Below are 12,256 nucleotides of genomic sequence, written 5' to 3'. Positions count from 1 at the left end.
GCTGCTAGATAGGATGCAAAAGGAGAGCTGCAAATATTTGAGGGGCAGGGGGGGGGGGCTAGGAGGTAGGATGGGCATCAATGGAGTGGGAGGTGCCTGTCGTAGATCAAACCCGTCTACTCTGTTTGGACAGTGTAGTACTTAGCAATGTGGCGAGAGAGTAGTTTTGTTTATGGTAATGAGTACAATCAACAAAGGCTTTGATGTTTGTGCTGATGTAGATTTCCTTGGAGGATATGGAAACTTCTTCCTTCTCCATACTGAAAGTGGCGGTGTATTAGACAGTTTAGGATGGTGAACACATAAGTGAAGGTTGAAGGAGGCCACGATTTTGTGAGAACTGGCATTTGGTTAGGAATATTGGTTATATCTATATTGTCTGAAAGCCACACTATAAACCTTTAATTATTAGAGTACATTTCAGGTCATTCTCTAACCAGACATTATTATAAAATTATAAGTAAATAATGTTTCTTTAAAACTGATACTACCTCATTAGCTAATTAGCACAATTTGGAAGATTTTTATAATCAAATTATATACGTTGACTTCTTTCTAGCATTTATCCATTTTTTTTCTCCCTTAACAGGTATGCTTTTGCTGAACTTGAAAAAATACAAAGATTTAATTGTATCCTTTCAATTCACAATATCCATGCGTTGTAAGTAGTTTGAAATATAATTATATTAGCTAAAACTAATTTGTTATAATGCATGTTTTAATGTGTATTGCATATCATTGAAAGTACTCTCAGATCACTGGAATAAGTGACAACCCGAGATTTATTCTAATATACTAACACTGCAGCCACCACAGGACTCCCTGCCTGATCATCTGTAATATAATTAACAAAAAGACAAAGAGCTCATGCTTGAAATACAGGTTCTCAGCAAGAATAAGATGGCAACTCTTGCAAGCAAAGTAAATGTTGAACCCACAAGAGGAGCTGCTGGTACTTTTTTAAAGGAGAACATATCACTCATTTATCTTTGAAAGGTGATGTCATTGTAGAAGATTGATGAGTGACTGTGGAAGGATGGGCGCAGTTTCAAAGTCATTGAGGGTGAATCATGTGGAAGCTTTCAAAGGTAGTCGTGTTTCTCGTGATGTCTGCTTGTTCCTTCTGAGGTGTCTTCTTGTTACCTTGCTGATATAGTGTTCTCGAAGCTGAAAACTAGGTGAAATAGCTCACATTAAGATAATTAGGATATTAAAAAAGTAAAGAAAATTAATGCACTCTTTCAATGAACTACCACAAGTGAACCTTAGAATCCTTTCTCTGCCCATCAATTATCACAATTCACAGCAATGTAAACAATATACCCGTACAATCCCCCACAAACTGTGGTCAGTATCTGGAAAAAAATAGGTTTATTCGGATGAAAGAGGGTGCTACGACAGACAACACCCCTGCTGGTGCAGAGTGTGAATATAGAAGTTGTTAACAGCAATTCCCAATCGAATGCCTCTTGAATGTCTGGAGCAAGCCATATACATTTGGTCTCACAAAAGATTTACAATAATGTTTAGATTTATTACACTATATAATTTCTCACAGAGTATCTTAATTAGTTTTACATTCAAAACACAATATTGCAAATACAACAGGAGATTTTTCAGTGCATTACACAAGCGGCATTAGACAATGTGCTGGTCTGTTATATGTAACCCAGATGTGAGAAATACAAAGATCTCATAAAATTCCTAAAGTAAATGTAAAGTTATTACAAATGTCAAACATTAATGACAAACAAAAGGGGTTATTTCAAATCTGGTTTGGAAAAACCGCCAACACCTATATCATCTGCTAGACGTCCTCAGTGTAGTAGAAAAATTAATTAATAATGCCAGCAAACAACCATCAATTTTTAAATTTAACAATGCCTTTAAAAATGAAAACGGCAGAAAAAAATGGGAATGCATCCCTTTATCAACATCGGCTATAATGGTGCAAAAAGAAAGGAAGGTTTAAAAAGAATATGCACATTGTGCATGAGATCAGAAAAAACAGATATCCAAGAATAGTTATAACAAAGACGTGAGACACCAACAACAAGCCATTACACTGTGCATAACCAAGAATTTACAACCATGTAAGAGAAACCATTGCCTAAAAAGATGAGTATATTTTGAGGGTAACCAACTGTGACCGTTGAAAGACGCACATAATGTAAGGAAAAGACTTTAGTTCATGGAGGCTCAAAAACTAAGCAACTGACAACAAATCACCTTTTTGAATATCCCGGTCATAAGGTAAAGATACCATCCAGAAGCTGTAACCCAAGCGATCGGAATACGGTTTACAAACTAATCTGTGAAGAGATTTGGTTTTTATCCAATTAGTGGAACAGCGACAAGGCGCAACAGCCAAAGAAGTCACAAACAAGCACGTTCTCAATCAGTGACTTACAGGCACTAAGTATCGATGTTTCCTGTTCTCTATGATAAGCCGACACAAGAAACGACTATTTTCTATAAAGTCATCCAAGCGCACCACTTCTTATTAATCGGCCAATAGCAGTGCTTAATTATGTCAACTTATTATAGTGAACAGGAAACATCAGCGCACTGTGTCTAGAAGTCACTACTTGAGAGCATGCTTAGAGGCAACTTTGTTTGCCTGGTGTGCCTTGTCACTGTTCCACTAATCAAATTAAAAATCTCTTTACTAATTAGTTTGCATACTGTATCCCAGTCGCTTACGATCCAGCTTTTGGACGGTGTCTTCACCTTATGACAGATATTCAAAACAAATCAGTTGCTTAGGTTTTTGGCAGCCTGTGAACTATAGTAATTTTCTTGCATTATGTTAGTTTTTGAATGGACACAGAGTAGGTTGCCCTCAATATATACTAATCTTCTGGTGCATTGATTTCTCTTACATCGTTGTAAATTCTTGATAATGCCCAGTGTTATGGATTGTTGTTGGGGTCTCAATCTTTGTTTGAAACTATTCTTGGATATCCATTTTTTCTTAAATCATGCACAATGTGCATTTTCTTTTTAACACTTCTTTCCTTTTTGCACCACTATGCGTGCTGATGATAAAGGTGAGCATTCCCCGTTTCTTCTCCCTTTCCATTTTTAAACGCATTTTTAAATTTAAATATCGGTGGCTGTTTGCTGGCATTGTTTTTTGTGTTTCTACAGCCCTGAGGAAGTCTAGCAGACAAAACACGTGTTTGTTGTTGTTTCAGACCTGATTCGAAATAACCTCTTTTGCTTGTCAATAATGTCTGACTTTTGGAATACTTCATGTATTGTGGAATTTTAGGAGACTTTTGTATTTCTCACATCTGGGTTACATATAACAGATCGGCATGTTGTCTAATGTCACCCAATTAATGCACTGAAAAATATATCTAGTATTTTAAATATTGTGTTTTGAATATAAAACTAATTACGATACTCTGTGAAATATATTGTAATACATTTGACTATTATTAATATTTTGAGAGACTTCATTTACATGGCTGCTTCAGACATTTATGTTTTACAAAAAGGGGGTGGTGATGAACAGAGTGTCTGAGTTAAACAGACCACTCTTACCCAGTCCAAAGATCAGGGCTTGATCCATCACCGTTATTTATCTCACTGCCCCATCCCAGCTCAGAACCTGGCTATATGCAAATCAGTCTGTCCCTGGCCCAGTGCATCATGGGAACAGGGCAGACTAAACTACCAAGCCAATTCTTCACCAGAAAGGAGACAAGCTACCGGGGACCGGTTTCTGGCATTTCAGCCTTCTTCGGCCCGGCTTGCTTGAATCCTGATGGAGCAGTGAGAAAGGGACTCATGTCTGAGTATACCCTGCCACACCTATAGTGGCCAAAAACGATTTACAAAAAGGGGGTGGTGATGAACAGAGTGTCTGAGTTAAACAGACCACTCTTACCCAGTCCAAAGATCAGGGCTTGATCCATCACCGTTATTTATCTCACTGCCCCATCCCAGCTCAGAACCTGGCTATATGCAAATCAGTCTGTCCCTGGCCCAGTGCATCATGGGAACAGGGCAGACTAAACTACCAAGCCAATTCTTCACCAGAAAGGAGACAAGCTACCGGGGACCGGTTTCTGGCATTTCAGCCTTCTTCGGCCCGGCTTGCTTGAATCCAGATGGAGCAGTGAGAAAGGGACTCATGTCTGAGTATACCCTGCCACACCTATAGTGGCCAAAAACGATTTACAAAAAGGGGGTGGTGATGAACAGAGTGTCTGAGTTAAACAGACCACTCTTACCCAGTCCAAAGATCAGGGCTTGATCCATCACCGTTATTTATCTCACTGCCCCATCCCAGCTCAGAACCTGGCTATATGCAAATCAGTCTGTCCCTGGCCCAGTGCATCATGGGAACAGGGCAGACTAAACTACCAAGCCAATTCTTCACCAGAAAGGAGACAAGCTACCGGGGACCGGTTTCTGGCATTTCAGCCTTCTTCGGCCCGGCTTGCTTGAATCCTGATGGAGCAGTGAGAAAGGGACTCATGTCTGAGTATACCCTGCCACACCTATAGTGGCCAGAAACGATTTACAAAAAGGGGGTGGTGATGAACAGAGTGTCTGAGTTAAACAGACCACTCTTACCCAGTCCAAAGATCAGGGCTTGATCCATCACCGTTATTTATCTCACTGCCCCATCCCAGCTCAGAACCTGGCTATATGCAAATCAGTCTGTCCCTGGCCCAGTGCATCATGGGAACAGGGCAGACTAAACTACCAAGCCAGACATTTATGTGACATTCTCTGTCCATTTTCAATTGAATGTTATTATCTAGTTATCTGTGTCAGAGGAGATGCAGTTGCCTTCCGAAAATGGGTAAGAAGATTGATAAAACAGAGCATGTTAGATGTACTTGGGATTTCGTTGTGAGTAAAGCAAACATCGGAGATTACAGTTATGTCTTGGCCCCCTATATTGCATATATGTGACATTGTAGGTGAAAGATTATACCAATCCCGGTTACAGAAACTGAAAAAACAAAGGACTCGCACTCTGAATAAAATTAACTCACTGAATGTTTGTTGATAATAAATAAAATATTTTCGTTTAGTAGATGTGTGAGTAAGCAAACAAGCTTTACAAAGCACCTAAATACATTTTACAAAATGAACAAAATTGGCACATAGTAAATACTTGGTCCTATCACCCTGAGGAGTGCTGATTGCCTTTCTACGGTGACAGAATTTCGAGGTGACTTGGAACAACCTTTTTAATGTAGGGTAGGGGGTACTTTATTTCATATCATGTGTTTATCTTTACTCTCCTTGTAAAGGAGGCAATATAGCAGCAAAGCATTTGGAGAGAAAACTTCTCTGTCCATTATGTTTTCTGAATCCTGGAACAGCAGAAGCTTGTTGGCTAATGCTCTATGCAGCTTTCCAAAGAATGGCTCACCTTTTACTTTTGTGGAGGTTTTGCCACTCAGCAAATAAACTGTTGACTGTGTAGGCCGCCCCTCATTTTCTGGGGGCGAGGAGCTGAGCATTGGGCTTAGGAATAGCATGGCATGCTATATTTGCCTTCAAACAGCAGGAGGAATGTTTGTCTCCTCTTGTATGCTGGCCTTCTCTGCCAGCAGGACAGTCAGCGGAAGGCAGGGCAGGCATGAATAAGTACCACTAGAAAGGTCTGCTGGGTAAAGTAATGAAGAGTGCAGAAGGGGAGCCCCGGAGTTGACTCATGAAGGTAGTAAACAGGGTATGCAAAGCCCTCCACCGCCTCTGTCAGTGGGAGCTGCTGTCCGCAGGATTTGAACGGACAAGCGCATGAGGGAGCATGAGTCTACTGACCGCATACGAATTATGGGGCTCGCACCTTCATTACAATAGGTGAGATCACAGTGGGTCGAGAAGGGGAGCCTACAACAAGGCGAGATGATTACAAGGAGTCTACTTGATGTCACTACTCACTTGGAATACATTTTTACATAGATAATGTACATAGGGTAATTAAGTAACTCTCTTACTACAAGTGAATACAATGTCATTATGTGCCTATAATGGGAAAATAAATCAGTTTTAATAGGGAATTAACTCTCCCCCACTTATTATAAAGATCTTTGCTACCCTTGTGATTTTTCCACTTAGTGAGACTAAATTATTTTTGACTGTATTAAGCTTAGACATTCTTTTCGTATCTTTGGCCAGTTAAAAATGTCATAATGTTTTTCTGCTAGAGAAATCCGTCTAGTCCAGAGTTTTGATTCCCTTCTTCATCCCCAGAGATCCAGAATGTTCGTGTAATCCGGTGGTGTGACAGTAATAAGGTTATTAGAACACTTAAATATATTGGTGGTTTGAAAATGTTCTTTCATTCTTCGTTTTATGTTGTATTGATCCCTTAACATACTGCTTTAAACTTTAGTTTTGCTAGAAAACAGCAATCTTCCCAGTACTGCGTCTCAGCCAAAAGCAGTGGAGCACAGTGGCACTGACGAAAGCAACTTCCAGGATGATGCATGTTTACCTGACCTGGGAGAGATCTCGTCGGTTTTGGAAAAAACATCAAAAGCCATACAAGACATTGACTTCTTCCTTTCCTCCTCAACTAGGAAATGAACACACAGCAGACGATCAATCCGTGAAATGTATAAACACAGATTCTGTTGGTGTTTATGGAATATTGGTTGTGTTCAAAGAAACGCCTGTTTTCATAAAGCATTCAAATTTAGTACATAGACAAGATGAGATTTTTCACAGATCCTCCTTTGCTTAGTGAAATTATTCTACAGATTAATTTGGATAAAACATCGAAAGTATGCAATAGATTTTATCTCCTCTTCCACCAGTTAGAAAGCACAATACAGCCTCAAATTACTCTGCTAAAACCATGTCGCAATCTCTACGTATTTGAGAAAATTATGCATTTTGCACTAGATGTGATTTTGTCTTCGTGTTCCATTATGTAATACATTATTTACACGATGATGTTGCAGCCGCTATAATTGTGGCTTAAATTGCACAACTAAGATAAATAAGTTGCTGTAACTGAAAAGTGTTGCTTATTGAAAGGTATTACGTCTGGCCACAGACAGCTTCAGTTGTGTTTAGGACCACATGTCGCCATGGCCTGTCCATCAAGAAACTGACATTTTGTGGATGGTTGCAGTGTCCTGTTATTCTTCCATCAAACCGAAAGGGGACACAATCATATCAGGTGGCGCTATCAATTGCAGCTGCACCATAACATGTGAAAGCCAGTGTGTTCTTTCATATATTTATGTTGCTGGCACAATTACTTTTTGCATAGTGATTTCTGCCCATTTCGCTTTGGACGTCCGTGCAGTTTGGATGCATTGGCCTCTCTTAAAGACTTATCTCTATTCACTAATTGCCCTGATGTGTTCATTTGTTTTACTTTGCTGACAGGATAACATGTTGTTGTTAGGTTTTGTATTTGCTTTCAAAGTAAGGACGTGCACGCATAGAGACTTTCTTAAAGAGGTGACAAAATGGCCAACCTTTTATGTTCGTTCCAGTGCTATTGGCATTTGACAAATTACATCTAAACACACAAGCTTCCTTTAAAATACCACCCGAATACTTGCCTATTGTGTTGGAGTAACCCGTCCGCTGAGTTCTAAATCATACCTTTATTCTTTTTTCTGGTGAAAATAATCATTGACGGGTCGAGGTTCCAGGTGGATCAGAAGAGGAACTCCGGAGGAAGGCTGAAGTGCAGTGCTTCGGCGGGAGCCTTGGCTGCGGTGAGAAGTTCAAGGCTCTCAACACAGTTGGCTGGAAAACACTTAAAGGGCAAAGTCTGATGATCAGGCCCAGGTAGGAGTCAGCGTGGTGCTGGTCAGTGCTGATCCCGGTAAAGTCCTGTATGTTCGGACTTAGAAAAGTTTCTGTAAGTCCGGATCCTTTCAGCGGGACAGACCAGCGAGTTGAGTTTGACCGGCAGTTCGGCAGGGTCGAAAGGTAGTTTCTGGTTCTTTTTTGCAGAACGTTTGGAAAAAGTTTCCAAGTGTTCAGTCTTGCAGTTTTTGAGGGAGAATCGGGGCACCCTAACAACACTTATACACACTACACCAGAGTACACTCAATCATTATGTCTATAATCCAATCAGAACACATTTCAAATGATACAGGATTATGGAAAGGATTTCCTCTTGGTAAAGTTTCCAGTAAGTCTTTGATCCAGTTTCCTGAAAGTCCTAACAACACTTGCCACCTTTGGTGCTCATGACGAGCTCAGCTCGTCATGAGGCACAGTGGCGCTGTGCTCATGACGAGCTGAGCTCGTCATGACCGCCGCGACGCTCCCACACGGGGATAATTCCCCTGCTGTGCTGAGCGTTCTAAAGAAACCTCTGTGGTAATGACGCTCGTCATGAACACAGCGCCACCGTGCTGCGTGACTAGCCGAGCCCCCCCCCCCTTGCTGGGGTATGAGTCCCGCGGCGAAAAAGTAATGGGTCCAGGATCTTATGCGCACCACTTGGGGCTAGGACTTAATCTCACCGAAGCCACTAACAGGGTCTAGGGCAAATCTAGTTGGCACTAGTCAAGTGGCCTCAGCCGATTCATGCTTATTGTAGTGTTTGTGTTCCTGGAGCTAAAAAGGAGACTAGCCAACTAGCACTTGAAGCCCACTCTTCTGTTTTGAGTACAAGTGGGCAGAAGGTCCAGCCCTTGAGGTTTCTCTCCGCTAGTTCAAAAGCAGGATCAGTCTTTCTTCTCTTTTCCACAGATCCAAAGGTGTTCTGAAAAGGGTACAGAATATGGTACTTTAATACCCCTTGCCTGCCTGTGGGCGGGAGAACCTCCATGGCCCCTCCTTAACCAATGCAGTAAATGTTCTTATGATTGTCCCTATCCACTTTTGCAGCATTTCCTGTTTTACTGTAAATTATCCCAGAGTGCCCCTGTCTACCTAAAACCCATATTTCAGAACCTTTCTTCTCTTGTACAGAGCTCTGGGCACACCCCTGAGTTATGTCCTAGGGAAATGAGGAACTCCCCCTGCAAAAAAGTTCTGGGACAGGCGTTCCCCCTACTGGGATTGGTGCCACTCTGGCTACTTGAACAGTGGTTGGACTAGGTGTGAGTTATGTCTGACTGCAACAGGTGATACCTCTTTGAAGCTTGTGCATTTGGTGAGCACATCCCCCTGCCATCCTGTCAGGAGGTAAGTGCACTTTCTACTCACACTTCCCAAAAGAAAAAGAAAAAACTTTGGATTCCGATAATTGCATACAAAGTCCACATACCTGCACTACTGTTACAACCAAATTCAGCGAGGCAGTGGGGACCCAGTCTCATTCCAATCTACAGCATCCTTCTCATAACATTTAAAGGCTGCACTATTTCATTTACTGTTTTGGGGGAATCTTATTTTCAGTGTTCCATCAAACATACTTCATTCTGTCCCTTGCTAGTACGGTTTGTCTCCAGTAACAATGCAAACAAATGTATCTACTATTGTATAACTTTTGTGCATGTTTTTTAAGATCACTACTTGCAGTGCACTCTTCATCTGATTACTTTTTCATAACATTCTTCTTTGAGGGTACATCTTACCTCTCCTATTTCAGTCTGTTTAGTCAAGGGGCCATATTCCGAGCTTCCATGTTGGTTTAGGCCTGGATATTGCTTCATGTATGGAACACCACATGAACATTCTCAATGATAATGCCGGAAAGTAACTCCACTACTCCAGAACCCCGATGATGCTTTGCTATCATGTGGTGATTGTCTTGCTTCCATGTAATTGGGCTGAACAAATCTTCCGGCTCTTTCACGTCCTCATTTTCATAAAGCTTCTTCTGACCAGATCTTCAATCACTTGGGCATAGCGCAGATCTTCCTGCTGTCAAGGCTGCTTCTCTCTTTAAACAGTATTTGAGTTTCTTTTCCTCCAAAGGTGGCCTCAACAGTAATCTAAGTTTGTCCCTAGCCTGATCGAATAAGCAGTGGTTCTGTCGCTGGCAAAACCTTGCTCTAGGTTGGTGCATAAATTCTCAATGTTTAGATGATTAAACACGTTACATGCTGAAGGTGAGCTTGTATTAATCAAACTTGGATTTCAACAGTGAGAATCCTGAACCAACCACATGTCAAGGTTTGCAGGTCTTGACTGACAAAGTCTGAAGTTAATCCACTCCACTCCCCAGGATGTAGCTCGGCTTGTGCGCGAGTGAGCACGAATATCTGAATTAAGTCCTCGCGGTGGTGGGAATGAGAGAGACGAAACAGCTGGAATGGTGGGATCTCATCAACCACGTCTTTTATATTTTAGGGGATTCAGATGTAAGTTTTTAAAGGTGAATGTCAAATGTATTCTATAGGTATAAAACACAAACAAAGTTGTATTGTGTTGGAAAAACACTGAAATGGGCTTATGAAAGAAGGTATTAGTGATTATGGTTACCAACTTTGAAATGGCAGTCTGTGGGGAATCTAAGCCACAGTGTAAGGAAGCTGGTAACCGCAACAGCAGAATCCAGGGTCGTAAACAAACCTCGAATTCATGGAGAAATCGAGTGAAGAAGCACAGCAGCCAATATCAAAAAGAAATCCTGAAGCAAGTCAGAATTCAGGCAACCATTCAGCAAACACAACCAACTCCTAATGTAAGGGGCAAATCAGAGGTCAGGTAAGAAGGATATTGAACATAGGAGGGAACCAAAACAACAAAAGTGAGGAACACAATAATGATGAATGAACTGAAGCGAAAGCCAAGAAGTCCGTACAACACAGAAAGATGTCGGGCACCTTCCCAAAGGTACTGTACTGCTTATAAAGCTCTGCTACCACTCATGACATTGAAGTTCCTCTCCTTTACCATCACCAGTGATAACCCTAATGCCTTGGCCATCACAGACTGGCCCTCCATAATCTTCCAGGCTTTCCTATGCATATATTATGTTGACAATCCCAGAGGTGAATCCCTGAGTTCATGTAGTACCCTGATTCCTGGCACCTTAATTCTTTGGTCTGAATTAAAAAAATTATTTCCATCAGGGTGATTGTAATTTTCTTTGGGATCTATTTTCACAAGCTTATCAAGCCAACAGTCTAACCTCGGACCATTTGGACTATTGAAGATGTGAATGTGGATCGGTCCCAGATAGAGCCCAATAACAGTCCATCATTTGTAAATGACTGCCAGCAACACAAGAAGAAGATGAAAATGGCAGGGAAAACTATCACATAACAAATCAAGGAGAGGAACTTTGAATTTAGCCTGCCCTCGCCCCCAAAAGAGGGACACATGATGGACAGAATGCGGACCAAATCAAACATTCATCCCCAGTCAAGAGATCTGGGTTGAGTCCATTGTTCTTTTGCTCACCGTGCCACACCAGTTTAGACTCAGCCATATGCAAATCAGCCTTGATCCTGCTCCCCTTGAGAACACTCCAGCCTGAACTGCCAAGCCAGGTCCTCCCTGACCGGAAACAAGCATCCTGGGACTGGTTTCAGGGTATCACCTCATCAGTCAGGCTAGCTTGAATCCAGTGGCACTGTGAGCCCGGTACCCACGCCTGGGCATACCCGGCACACTTGGGGAGAGAAAGCAAAAGACACACAAATGATGGACAGAATGGGGAACAAATCAAACATTCACCCTCATTCAAGGGAGTGGGGTTAAATCCATTGTTCTTTTGCTCACCGTGTCACCTCGTGGGAATAAGAGGTATGTGGGGTCGAAAGGAGATCACATTGATCTTCACCTATTCCCCTCCCCAGCTATAAGCCCCCACATTGGCTAAGGTGGTTGATATCCTTTTGGAAACTCACAGTTCCCTTCATATTATATGCGGGGATTTCAATAATGTGCTGCAAATACAGTTAGATTGTTTTGTGACGGATAATAAGAGCCCACAAATTACACCCTTAGCCCGATTTGCGGAAACACTGGGGCTGTCCGACGTATGGAGACGCAAGTAACCCACCTGACAGACAATACTTCGATTTTTCTGGGGCGCATAGAGCCTATCCCGACCCGACTATGCGTTTGTACCCGACGGTGAAGTGGGAGAGGTGACCCCAGCAGAATATCTGGTGCAGGGACTGTCTGACCACTCCCCTCTAGTGCAGTTGGGAACAAAACCTAAACCTCTTGCTACAGGGTGGAAACTAAATGAATGGAACCTCTGAGATCAGGGAGTAGATAGGGAACATAGGGCAGACACCGAACTCTTCTTTGTGGAAAGTAAAGACTCTGTTAACTCAAAAATCACGCTATGAGAAGCCTCTACAATTGCCCTAAAAGATTGGGCACAAAACCTGATTTCCCTAAAGA

At 41.9% G+C, this 12,256-nt stretch overlaps 1 protein-coding gene across 1 annotated transcript in view; it reads left to right on the top strand.

The window, feature by feature from the left end:
- Positions 1-6,993, top strand: part of C3_1H5orf34 (chromosome 3_1 C5orf34 homolog) — a 377,197-nt gene extending 370,204 nt beyond the window's left edge. Inside the window, exons 12-13 of the mRNA XM_086962940.1 lie at positions 590-630; positions 6,368-6,993. Coding sequence (XP_086819066.1) covers positions 590-630; positions 6,368-6,561 — 235 coding nt within the window. The 3' untranslated portion in view covers positions 6,562-6,993. The remainder of the gene's footprint in view (positions 1-589; positions 631-6,367) is intronic.
- Positions 6,994-12,256: the final 5,263 nt, after the last annotated feature.

The sequence above is a fragment of the Lissotriton vulgaris genome, chromosome 3_1 (assembly GCF_964263255.1).
Source record: "Lissotriton vulgaris chromosome 3_1, aLisVul1.2, whole genome shotgun sequence".
NCBI lineage: Eukaryota > Metazoa > Chordata > Amphibia > Caudata > Salamandridae > Lissotriton > Lissotriton vulgaris.
This window is presented reverse-complemented; position numbering and strand designations above follow the sequence as displayed.